Below are 12,407 nucleotides of genomic sequence, written 5' to 3'. Positions count from 1 at the left end.
TGACCAGCACTCTGCCTCAGGACTCTTGTCTGCGTGTCAGTGACCAGGAAGGCACAACCCAGGCGATGCTGCCTGCAGAACTGGGTGTCATCCCCCCCCAGCTCTGAGACCCCCAAAACCTAGATCTGCTGTTCCCTTCTCCTACCTCTTCCAAGCTCTCAGAGAAGCGCCTCTGCCTGCCTCACTGCCCTCAGCTTCGCAGTCATTGACATGGACCGGCGTGCCCATCCCCACCTGCAGAGACCACCCCCCTTCACCCTCCCCAGGAGAGCCCCCCGGTCAGCCATCCTGCCTTCTTCCCAGGCACCTCCATTCCATTGTCTCTGAGAAGGAAGCCTCACGCTTCCCTTCAGACCCCCGTACCTGTCCCTCATCGCTGCTGACCTCACCTCACAGCGTCCCCTTCTTCTCCTGCTTGCTTTCACTTAGCCGCACTCCTTCCTTGCCTCTCCTCTCCCCCTGCCCCCACCTTCTCCCCCACAGTCCCAGATGGCCTCCCTGGCTGTGGGTCCTGGGACCAGTTACTAAGCCTCTCAGTGTGGCGGTCACCTCCTCAAGAGGACCCACACTCCTTCTCAGGCAGGTGTAATGAGACAAGCTGAAGAGAGGCAGGGGTTTGGGGAGGAGGTGGCGTCAGGCTTGTTCTGGGCTCACAGTCCCTGAGAAGAGGCAGCTCTCTCTGCCACCACACGGCAGCCTCCTCCACATGGGAGGGAGGCTCTTTGGAAGCAGCAGTGTGGCTCCCAGGCAGGCCCTGTGTGAGTGCTTAGCATGTCGGCGGCAGGTCAGAAGGCCCCGCCTGGCGCCTCCTCGATCACGGGGCCCAAGATCATCCACACCGTGCTCCCAGCAGCTGCTTATGCCCAGGGCACCCACTGTAAGCAGACTGGCTGGGCAGGACAGGGTCAGGCCACACCCCCACCCGGCCAGCTCCTGGGACAGAGGTCCTGACCTGGACAGAAGTCCCCAGAGGGCTGCAGACAACCTAGCCCCAGGCCTGGGTGCAAGTGCCAAAGGAGCGTTCTCCTCTGCAGAATCCGGGCCCAGTGGGCCTTCTTTACATGTCTCCGTGTACTTTATGGATTTTCTCCATTAACCCTCACAGCCGCATTTTGAGAAGAGCCCAGAGAAGTTAACTGACACACTCAGGGTCACACAGCGAGGAAGGTCTGGCCAGCGCTGCCTAGATGCCCCCATACCCTTTCCCTCTTTGTCACAAGCAGCAGATGGCCACCTTCCCAGCCTGCCATGTTTTGTGCGGTGTGGGACTGAGTCCTGTCGGGCCAGGGAGGTGTGGCTAGAAATGGCAAGGACTGCACCTATGTCCCCATCTTCCTGCAGCTACTGGCCAGACACAGAGCAGCTAGTGCGGGCTTCCAAATCCCAGGTGAGGGCACGCAGACTGACCTGACCACCCCCCCTCCCCCACAGCAGACTGTGACCTGAATGAGGAACCAATTCAGTATGCTGAGATTTAGAGAATATTTGTTATACCAGCAAAGGTACACTAACACAGAAGGGACAGAAATGGCCCTGTGACTCTCCCCAGCACAAGTACCTCACCACACTTCTGCACTGGATAGCAACAGGGAAAATTTTGGCTCCTTGACAGTTGTCTTTCTAGAATGTTCTCCCATTGTGTTTCTTCCATGCTCATGGGCACCCATACATATCTCCCCTCCCCTGACACGACTCCCACCAACTGCACGATCTCTTCCTCAGGTCCTTAAGACTCAAAGCTGGCTTAAGCAATGTGGAAGTGACCGGCCTCACCTCTTCTGTCCTCCATTTGTGGCCACATCTTTGCCCACTGGGACCTTTGCACGAGAAAGGACCAAGGAAACAGATTCACTTCAGCCAAAGACGGGTTAAAGAAAAGGCAGGAACCCTGAACTACAGGCATAGGCACAGATGTTTGGGCAGACTAACACTCACTTGAGCCCAGAATCACCTCCTCCTGGAAGCCCTCTGCTTCCTCAGTGCCTACCCAGTGCAGGCACCTCATAAATGGCTCTGAATGGGTGAATGAATGAGTGAATGAGTAAATATCTGTTTGCTGAACATAGAGAGTAGGATGTTGCCATCGGCCAGATGTGTCCAGACTGCAGTGGTTGGAAACAGCAGGGAACAGCCATCACGGGGACAAGGGTGCTTCAAGCAGGGCTAGAGGGACCCACCCATTCCTCCGACACACACCAGCCCTCCCTCCCTAGTCGGGCCAGACCTGCTCCTGGAAGAGCTGAAAGCTCCTGCCCAGCGGTGCCCACCCACCGGGGCCCGCGCCGTCAGAAGCGGCTGCAGGGGCAGGGGGGTGGAGAGCTGCCCACCCTCCCCCCCCGCCCTGGCTCCCTACATCCAGGCCCACACATGCACCGTGGAGGTGGCCAAGGCAGAGAGGGCGGACTCACAATCCCGTTCTGCACGCTGAAGCCCAGCTGGTACTTGAGGTCAGGCCGCTTGATGAGGACCGTGGTGACCGGCGGACAGCTGACGATGTTCAGCTTCACCTGCGTCTGGTTCTTCAGACCCTGCGGGACGGGGCGGGAGTCACAGGGAGCCTCGAATGCCACCTAGGAGCACGTGCTCGCCGGCCCACACCGAGGCTGAGTCGGTGGGCAGGGTGGGGGATGCAAGGGAACAAGGCCAGTGGGTCAGCCCCCTCTCGGCCTCCAGGTCCCTCTGTGCAACCCATGTGCGGGGCGGCTGGCTACCCCGGGCGGCAGTACAGGCCATGGCCCGCTGCGCTCTGATGTGCCATCTGACCCAGCTGAAACCAAGCTGCTCGTGGAGACAGGGCCAGGCCCTGCCCACCACCATGCATGACCAGCGGGACAACACCGGGGTCACAGGAAGGGCCCCCGGCCAACACTGGATGCAGGAGGGGCACCTTCTGTTTATAAGGACCAGGAGGGGGATGCCTGGGTGGCTCAGTCAGTTAAGTGGCTGCCTTCAGCTCCCGTCACGATCCCGGGGTCCTGGGATCGAATCCTACATTGGGTTCCTTGCTCAGCAGGGAGCCTGCTTTTCTCTCTGCCTCTATCGCCTCTCTGCCTACTTGTGCTTTCTCTCTGACAAAAAAATAAATAAAATCTTTAAAAAAAAAAAAGAAGGACCAGGAGGAAGCCTTCCTCCAAATAAAATGTGCAAATGGCAGGGGTGGGGATGGGCGGTGAGGGGCTCAGTGAAAATCTGTAAGCAAGAGGACCCAGTGTCCACAGCAAGACCGGGCCAGATGAAGCCAAGGGGGACCTCAGGCCCCAGAGAGGCTGTGACGGTCAGCAGGCGCCCCAGGCCATGGCTGTGAGGTTAAGTCCCCACAGACGAAGTCTCTGGTCCCGTGGGCTAAGGGCTCTGCTGTGCCTACCGTCTGTCTTCTCAGGTGGTCGCCCAGCAGGCGACCTCTGAACGCCCTTCAGCTGTCAGGCTGACGAGGACACAGGCCTGTCCTCCAGCACCAAGACCGCAGCGGGTGAGGAGGAACAAGCCACAGGGGGCTGGGGGCAGAATGCCGACGGATGCCCCAGGGCTGCCCCCAAGCAGGCAGAGCCCACCGTCTGGAGACCCTGAACAGGGCAAAGGCACAGGAGCGCCAGGCCTCTGGGCCACCTCTCTGAGCTTCCTGTCCCAAGGCTCTTCTCGAGCCAGAGCAACCAGGCATGAGGACCCCCCAGCAGGGACCGAGAGCTCAGCATCTCCCAAAGCTGCAGGCTCACGGGCCAGATGGTCAGAGCCGCCAGCCCTGCTCTCAGACCCCTGCAGGGTGACCAACCCTCCCCATATGCCCAGGAAATGGGACTCTTGGTGCTAGTCTGCGAAAGTCCCATGCATGCCGGGTCACCCTGCATCTGGAGGTCCTCAGCCCTTGCCTGGGGTCCACGTCCCTCAGAAATGGCATCAGTGAAACCAAATGTCCCGTTCTTACCCCCAAGGGCAGCTGGGGTTTCTCCAGACCTGTTTCCTCACGTGTCAAGCGGGAAAGGACAAGGCAGTGAGAATAAAACAAGGCAGGGGCCCCGCGTACACACCTTGATGATGCCCTGACAGGTGGCAAGGGGCAGCCCCACCAGGCTGGTGCCGTTGATGGACATGATCTGGTCCCCAATGCTCAGCTTCCCTGAGCGGGCTGCCGGGCCGCCGTTCATCATGTTCGCCAGGATCACCGTGGGCAGGATGGAGCCCCAGCCCGACTCCACCACCACCACGCCCAGGATCTCGCCCTTGTGCTTCTCCAGCTGCAGCTGTAAGGACATGAGCCGTGAGAGGTGCCCGTGATGGGGGCCGGGGACCTGTGCGCCTACCACCCCATTCCAGCCTCGCCTGGCTCTGGGTCCCAAGCTTGAACCAAGTGCACAGACGCCCTCCTGCCCATGCCCAGCACGGACCCCTCCAGGCCCCAGCGGGGCTCCAGGGTCCTACCTCTTGCTCTTCTCACCTCCCACCAACCCATGGAGGCGAGAAGAATGATAGACTCCAGGGCTCAAATCTGCCCCTGGCTCTTGCTCTGATCTAGAGAAGTCCTACCTTCATTCCACTGCAAGGATCACTCTCAGAAAGCTGTCTGTCATTCATTCAGCAATAAATCTGGAAGAGTCATTCATTCGTTCACTCATTCATTCCACAAGCAGTCTGATTATTCCTTCCCCTGGGCAGTGCCCCGAAGTTCCCCATTTTGAAAATGCTTCTTATATGCTTTTCAGAAACACCTCCTGGGTGCTGAGCTCCAGCAGATGATAATAGCGGCATTAAAAGGCACATTTTCAAGGTCATTAAGACTGACTGTAATCAGCTCCTTTGTTACAACAACACCTCATTTCGCACACAAGTGCTCAGCTCTAAAGGCAGGCACAAATGTACATTCCGGGGAGTGCTTCATTCTGCTGTGAGGATGGGGATTCGCACGAAGGCCCTTCAAGCGAGCTGCTCCGGGGCATCGTGGTGGGAGGTCGGGGGGCTCTGGTGTGCAGGGGCCCAGCGAGGGCGGCAGCAGGGGCCACAGCAGTGTGGCATCCAGTGGCCCGCCCAGGGTGTGTGTGTCTCACCTCCTTGCAGTTCTCAGAGTTGGAGAAGTGGATGAGGTCGTCGTTGTACATCTCTTGGGTATTGATGATGTCACTGTACTCCTTCTGGCTCAGGTCTTCGGGGTTGATGCCATTGGCCCGCAGGAATTCCTGGTAGGCCACGCTGAAGGCCTGGCCAATGGACTGTGCGATCAGCTGGGCCTGTGGGCAGGGAGAAGCCCACTAGGGACCAGCACAGGACCACAGGCACCACGCATCCGGGAGAGGAGGGGCTGTGACAGAGCTGGGTGCAGAGGCACGTGTAAGCCTGGGATAGGCCCTTGCTGGGCTTAAAGCAACAAGAGAGAAACTGCAGGCCCTCCTCTGGTGATGGCTGTCCTCCCGCCAACACCCCATGGTCAGCCACCTTAGGGGGAGCCTCTCTGCTGCCTTGAACTCAGCAGGGCCCAATCCTATCTGCTCCCACCTGAGCCGTTTAAGTCCCAGACTATCCAGGACAAAGCACAGTTTCAAATAAAGTCCAGAAAAATTATGGATTGTTTGCTAAACATCTTATTTTTGTTGCTTTAACTGGAAAATGTACTATATTTTCTTTCTTCCCATCTTATTCCAAAAATAGACTTGAGGTGTGTGTTCTTGGAGGAAGGTCACAGAGACTGAGCTGTCTCCCCAACATTTATGTCTCTCTAGAAACAGAACCCAATGTCAACTGGGGAGGCAGGGTGTATGTCCCGCTGTTCTTGGGGGTGGGGGACGGTGTGGCTGTTTCAGGCTGACACCGATGAGAAGCACAAGACCTGGAGACACCAGTACAGACCCTACAGAGCAAAGCATGTCGTTCTACTACAAGGAACCACTTGTGTGGACGTTATTGAATCTCGGACACTACAGAGTCCTGGACATTGAAAAGTCATGGCCAGGCTTTGCCTCTGGTTTTGACCCAAATGCTTAAATCTCTTTCTCCCTCTATACTTAAAGCACTGCATGCTTTAAGTGCTACAAATGAGTATGTCTCTGCACCAAAGTGGGCTGGGCCGGACGATAAAAGCAGAGCTGGAGCATGGAAAGCTTTCCTGAAATAGGTAAGAAGTCTAGATTGAACTGCTCTCCCACACTGGGCCCAGAATAGTTTACAGGAAGGACAGGCAATGTTCACTTGGCAGGAATAAGCCCTGATCACTCCCAAAACCAGCATTTTGGCTGGGCTGCTTAGGGCGGACTGGCCAGAGTTGCCTTCCCTGGAGGCCACCAGGGGACACCCCAGCCTGGGCACATGTGGACTAAAGGGTGGCGAGCCCAGAGATGGTGCACTGGAAAGCAGCAGAGCAACAGCCGGGGCTCTGGCAGAATCTGGGAGTCAGACCTCGGGAAGAGGCCAGAAAAAAGTGGGGGGATGAATGAGAGCCCAGGACCTGCCCTGCCCCAGTGGGGTCCCAAGGCTTGCTGCTGGCTGCCCCCAGGCCTCCGGGTCTGTCCTCACCTGACTGTAGTCCTCTGACAGGGAGGGGTTCTGAGAGCATCGCTCCCTTCTTCCCTGGTGATGGCCTGGTGGTGCTGTCTGATGCCCTGGGGCTCTGCCTGGGGCTCTGCCTGGGTGCCCCACCCCAACCCATAGAAGCTCCTGGGGACAGTGACACCCTTCATGCCAGGGTGCAATCCAGGAACGCTAGGCACTTCCCCACCAACAGCTGGGGGCAGTCTCCCATTTCCCCATCTGCCCCATGTCCTAGTGTCCCTCCCAGCCGGCCTGGGGGCCACACTGGAAACCCTGCAGACAAGGGGCTCCCCTATCCCCCCCCCCAGCTCACAGCCAGGGCCTGTGGGTGTTCAATGCTGTGAAGCCAGGAGCCCCGCTCAGGCAGCGGGGAGTACAAGGGGCTCAGAGAAGGGTTGGCATTGGCAGCTTGGCACTCAGAGGCGGCCTCCTGCAGGAAGTGAGGTGGGTGGAATGGGAGCTGCCATACCCCAGCGCCCTTTTGCCTTAGCACTTTCGCCTGTGTGCGTCATATACCCGGGCCTCGGTCCTGGAGTGCCTGAGCTCCATCTCATAGAGGGAAACTGAGTCTCAGAATGAGCCCCTGGTATCCCTACTGCCACTTTTCATTTTCTCCAGGTGTTCCATCTGCTGCCAGCAGACCCTCAGACCCCTTACTCATCCCCAGCAGCCCCCCGGATGGAGCCACCATCCAGGTTCTATGCTCTGGGCAACTCCTGAGTATTCCCACACACACCCTACCAGGAGGGTCCTGCCCTCAATCCTTTAAGGACCACTCAGAGTCCCACGAATGCTCACCTCCAGACAACAGCACCTCTGACTCTAGCCCTCGGCCCATGGCCATCCACAGGGGCCGGCTGCTCGGAGCCCCATGGTGTTCCCTGCTCCTGTGACTTCTCTGCCGATAGGCTGCTCACCATTTGCCACTGGCCTTGCCCTGCCCGTCACTCACAGCCCTTCCTGAGGACCCATCTCTCCTCACCAGGTCTCTAAGACATCCTCTAGCCCCGAGTCCCATGGAAGTGCCCATCCAGGTGCCCAAGGAGATCTGGATCGTGGGGAGAAGAATCTGTGTGTGCACCAGCGGGTCTATGTTTAAATTTCTTCTCCCATCAATATACCATTGCTTCAAAGCACTTCTAGATGACTTCAACTGCTTAGCAAAAGGAGGACTCTACCTCAGTCTTGCCTTCACATATAAAAATCTGGGGGCCGTTCCCTTCTGCTTCAGGTCCCTGCCCTGCAAGCCCATATGTGAACAAGAATGCCCCTTTCCAAAAATCCAGGGAGGATTGGCTTTCAAAATTCTCCTTTGGCAACACCCACAAGATCTGCCCGCCAGGGGGCAGCAGAGAGACCTAGCCCAAGTCTCCTGTGCTCACCACTTGGCCCCCTGCTCCCTTCTCTGGTTCCCTTCTCCCAGCTCCAGGCTCAGAAAGATGCTCTCATCCCACTGAAGGAAAGAGTCACGGGGTTCATGGTCTCTTAGTGAGTGTGAAGTATTTTGAATTATGACATGAAACGGCCATGAGCAAAAGCAGAGCTGTTCCTTGGGCACAGACATTGCTTCCTTGTATGCAAGCCTGGCGTGTGAAAATGCACATCTTAACCACCAAAAAGTCAGGAGTAATCTGTTAGCGCCCCTGGCCTGTTCAACCACGTTCAATTTACAAACAGCCCTGAAGGACATTATTTCACGAAGTGAAATAAAACTATGCTCACTCTCTTCGCAAACTCTGAATGTTAGGAAAAACAAACAAACAAAAAAAAACCCCAAAATTCTGATTCCACCGGAGACATCAATGACAGTGCACCAGATTTCCACCTGAGGCGCGGCTTCCGAAGAGCCTGGGATGCCGCAGGGGCGCTGGTGAGGTTGGGCCCGCTGGGAGGGGCCCTGTGTGCCACTGCGGTTACTTACATCCTCAGACTCGAACACGTGGCAGATCATCTTGTACTGCTTCTTCCCCTCCTGGGCCCCAGGGGTGGTCTCGATGCAGTCCTGCGAGGCCGACCGGGGCATGCGGCGCCTGGCCATCAGCACCACGATGTTCCCAATGTCTGCGATGTAGGAGATGGTGCGCAAGGCGTGGTCCATCATGGTCTCCTGTCAGGAGCGGGGCGGATCCACGTTAGGGAACGTTAGGGAGAACAAGCCATCACAACACACTCAAGTTCGGGATTTCTTGGCCTCGACGCTGATGCCCTTTGGGGTGGGTCCTCCTGTATTGTGAAGGGTGGTCCCACACACTGTACGATGATTAGTGGCACCCCTGACCTCTTCTGGCTAGATGCCAGTAGCATCGCCCCCTTGCTAAGTTGTGGCCACCAGAAATATTTCCAAATGCCCCCGTGGGGGACAACATCACCCTGGTTGACAATCACTGCTCTAGGGAACATGGCGTTCGAGGGCAGTGATGCACAGTTAAGGTGACTCTGCCTTTGCCCCACAGCACCCTCCCACTGTTTCTTGCAGGCACGAGGTCAGGGGCCCTTGTCCCTGCTGGGGGAAGGGGGGCGGCTGGAAGAGGCAATCTGCGGCTCTGGAGAGGGGTCCCTTCTCTGCAAGCCATGTGCTTCTCCCCAGCAGCTGAGGAAGGCTCTGAGGCCAAAGTTTTCCACGGATGAGTTCTTCCCAGGGAGCCCAAGCAGGGCAGTCCCCCGCCAGGGGACACTGAGGCAGATCCCCTGACTGATCGATGGGTCTCTGGCCATTCAATTCCCTCGACTCCTGGCAGGTCCATTACTCTTGATGGCTTTTGTCGTCTGCCAGGAATCTCCCCTGAGCATCGTGCTCATGACCCCTACGTAACAAGGCTGCACACAAAGGCTCTGAGAAACTAATCAGTTGGTCTTTTATGCCTTTGTGCTTTTTCCACAAAAGAAGATTTGGCTGCTTCTGCAACCTTGGAAGCCTCTTTTCTTCCTCACAGAATCTACTTTTACAGCAGATATTACCCCGCGTCTGTCTTCCGGGAGCTGATTTGTTTCCTGGCCAAGGCTGGGTGGGGTGGGGTGGGGTGGGGTGGGGTGGGGGTTTCAAGCCACAAGAGCCACTTTTCAGGAAGGGGGACTGGTCCGGAAATCGCCGAGGGTGCCTCTTCAGCACTTGTGGCCACAGATCCCGGGCAGACAGAGGGACGAGTGTGAACTCTGGGCTTTTTAGAACACATATACTGTCTAGCTCCGCTCGTGGCAAAGCCCCAGGAACAATGAGACCCTTGCAACCATGGGCGTGGCCAGTGCCCGGATCTTTGTTTCTGTAATATTGTTCCCCACAGAAAGGAAGTGCGTGTGACTCCTCAAAGAAACGGCCGATTCCAGGTCTGCAGCTGGGCAAGCATCAGGGGAGCTTGAACAGCTCACTGCCTCAGAAAGCAAGGACGTGATTAGTGACTAAAGCGAAGATGTCCAAACCACCCAGGACCCAGTTTAAAGGTCCAATTGGGGATCACCAGAGCCCCAAAAAGAATAACACAAGTTAAAAAAAAAAAAAATCCATCGGTCCACAGTGAAGAGAGAGAGAAAGAAACAAAAGGTCTGCCTGGGGTCAGGTGCAATAATAAAAAGTGGAGAACGTGACATAATTAGGAAATGCACCATTTTTGCACTTCCAGTGTTAGAACCAACACAAGCAAGATGATCCCTTGTGCCAAAACCTGCAGGCAAAATGGGTATCAGGGAACAGGGTCCCCACACATCTGGACAGTCGCCACACAGATTACTCGCTGAGGACAAAGAAGCAAAGGGGTCATTACCCCAGCATCTGGCCCTCCTCCCACAGGCCTAGGAATGGAGGTGAGTGGAACCTCCCTTTCCCCCGCAAACTTCAGGCACAGGGCACTGCCCGAGGCCTTCCCGACCCCTCCCTCCCTCTGCCCTACGCCGCTGGCCTCCTGCCCTCTTCCTCTTTGGCCCGTAGGCCTTTCTATCTGGCACGGCTCACTTGTTCCTCACGGATCTGTTTTCTCCACCAACAGCAGTGATGAAGGCCCAGGAAAAATGAGCAGAAGCTGGCCAGGGCATAATGGTTCACAGGTAGAAAAATCTTAAGACAGTTCCCCCCAAAACACCCCTTTGGTGGAGCACCACCCTCTCGGAGGGCCAAGGGCTCACACGGCCTTTCCACTCTCCTGCTCCATTCCCCAGGCCTGGCATGCCCAGGTTTCCGGAAGGCCCTTCTAGAACCCTGATGGTGAGCACACAGCTTCCGACTCCCCACACCTTCCCCTTCATTTTGCCTCCTTAATCCGGGCTGCAGCACACCTACACCACAGGACACCGCAGGGTTTTCTCGGCCCCCTGCAGCTTGCTCCAGATTTCACAGCCACATCCCATTCAATCTGCGGGTTCCGCAGCGACTGTCCTCAGGGACAGCCCTTCAGCTCACTCCCAGAGGGAAAGTTCTCCCGCAGCCAGACCTCATTCTCCTCTGGTTCCTGAGGTGGGAAGTTAGGGGTTCAATGACATGATTTTAAACAACGGTCTTTAGAGTGCTTACCTGTGTGTCCGCATTTAACACCTTGATCCTCTGGGTGGAGATGAAGAGATCCACCTCGGTCAGGGTCTGGGCATCCCCCTCGGAATTCTAAGAAAGGACAGTGGATACTGTTACAAATGAATGAAACAAAAAACAAAAAACAAAAACAAAAACAAAAAACCTAACTTGAACAAAGGCCTGACAATTTTACTAATGACCCTGAGCGCCCCTAGAGGGAAATGCCTCTCCGGCTGGAAGCAGCCCTGGGAAATCTCAATTGCATGCCGCCTTCCAGCACAATCTCTAGCGAACTGAGTTCTGAAGGCAGTTTGCACAGGGCGTGAAGAAGGAGGGAGGAGACAGCTTCCGGAAGCCTGAGCATGGAGGGGGGCCGGACGCCTGGGGTCTTGGGTCCCAGCATCCAAAGCGCAGCCCCTCCACTCCCTAAAAAGTAGGCCTGCCTGCCGACGCTTATCAAACTCGGTAAAGGCACAGGGTCTGTGTACTCGGGCTGCACACGTTTCCGGGATTTGAGATTCCAAATATCCCCAGAAATGGGGAAGAAATTTTCAAAGGCATTGGATTAGATCGTCAGCATCTTCTTCTGATTTAAATAGTCCTAGTTATGTCAACCCCCAGCAGGCTTAATGCTGATCTTCCAAAAACCCTAAGGGAAGCAAGACCCCAATAGGACTCAGTGTTGCCCTCCCAGCAACATGGGAAAAACCAGAAGATGCTGTCACACAAACGCCCCTGTTTTGTCAGCTCCTGGAGTGTGTTCATCTTATGGCCATTGCTTATGTGTCCAAGGAATGTTCTAGAAGCTGGGTGAACTATTTATTCAGGGTCTGCTCTAAACCAGGACAGCTTTTCATTGGTTTTTACAACCATGGGAATTTTAATTACTACTGCACAGTGGCAATGAAATACAAGTTCTTTCAGTTTACCCACTGAGATAAGAAATACTTCATGGTCACTGGGAGCCCACGGTGACATATCTTCCACTTCAAAAGAGCAGAAACTGTGATTTAATTCCTGGCTACGAAATCTGAAATCCAAAATCCCCCCGCTGACAATTCCTCAAGAAATCAGAGTTGCAGAGAGACCCTATATATATTTGCATTGCAGCTCAGTTTTCAAGGGAAAAGTTCTTTTGGGCTTTCAGCCCACCCTGAGGCGACACTGCTTTCAATTGATTTTAAAAGAAGAAAAAAATACAGTTCAAAATAATGCAGTTGAAAATAGCAGGAACGTGGGGTGCCTGGGTGGCTCAGTGGTTTAAGCCTCTGCCTTCGGCTCAGGTCATGATCTCAGGTTCGTGGGATCAAGCCCGGCGCATCGGGCTATCTGCTCAGCAGGGAGCCTGCTTTCCCCTCTCTCTCTGCCTGCCTCTCTGCCTACTTGTGATCTCTGT

General features: G+C 55.8%; 1 protein-coding gene across 2 annotated transcripts in view; it reads right to left on the bottom strand.

The window, feature by feature from the left end:
• Positions 1-12,407, bottom strand: part of APBA2 (amyloid beta precursor protein binding family A member 2) — a 235,766-nt gene that overhangs the window by 8,336 nt on the left and 215,023 nt on the right. For both annotated transcript variants that reach the window (XM_032835964.1, XM_032835963.1), the window contains 5 exons: positions 11,015-11,101; positions 8,435-8,620; positions 5,040-5,219; positions 4,026-4,238; positions 2,409-2,528 (listed from right to left, as the gene is read on the bottom strand). In XM_032835964.1, the coding sequence (XP_032691855.1) occupies positions 2,409-2,528; positions 4,026-4,238; positions 5,040-5,219; positions 8,435-8,620; positions 11,015-11,101 (786 nt within the window). The remainder of the gene's footprint in view (positions 1-2,408; positions 2,529-4,025; positions 4,239-5,039; positions 5,220-8,434; positions 8,621-11,014; positions 11,102-12,407) is intronic.

Source organism: Lontra canadensis, unplaced genomic scaffold (genome assembly GCF_010015895.1).
Source record: "Lontra canadensis isolate GAN:19392208 unplaced genomic scaffold, GSC_riverotter_1.0 scaffold89, whole genome shotgun sequence".
Taxonomy (NCBI): Eukaryota; Metazoa; Chordata; class Mammalia; order Carnivora; family Mustelidae; genus Lontra; species Lontra canadensis.
Note: the sequence above shows the minus strand (reverse complement) of the source record. Positions and strands in the feature narration are given on the sequence as shown.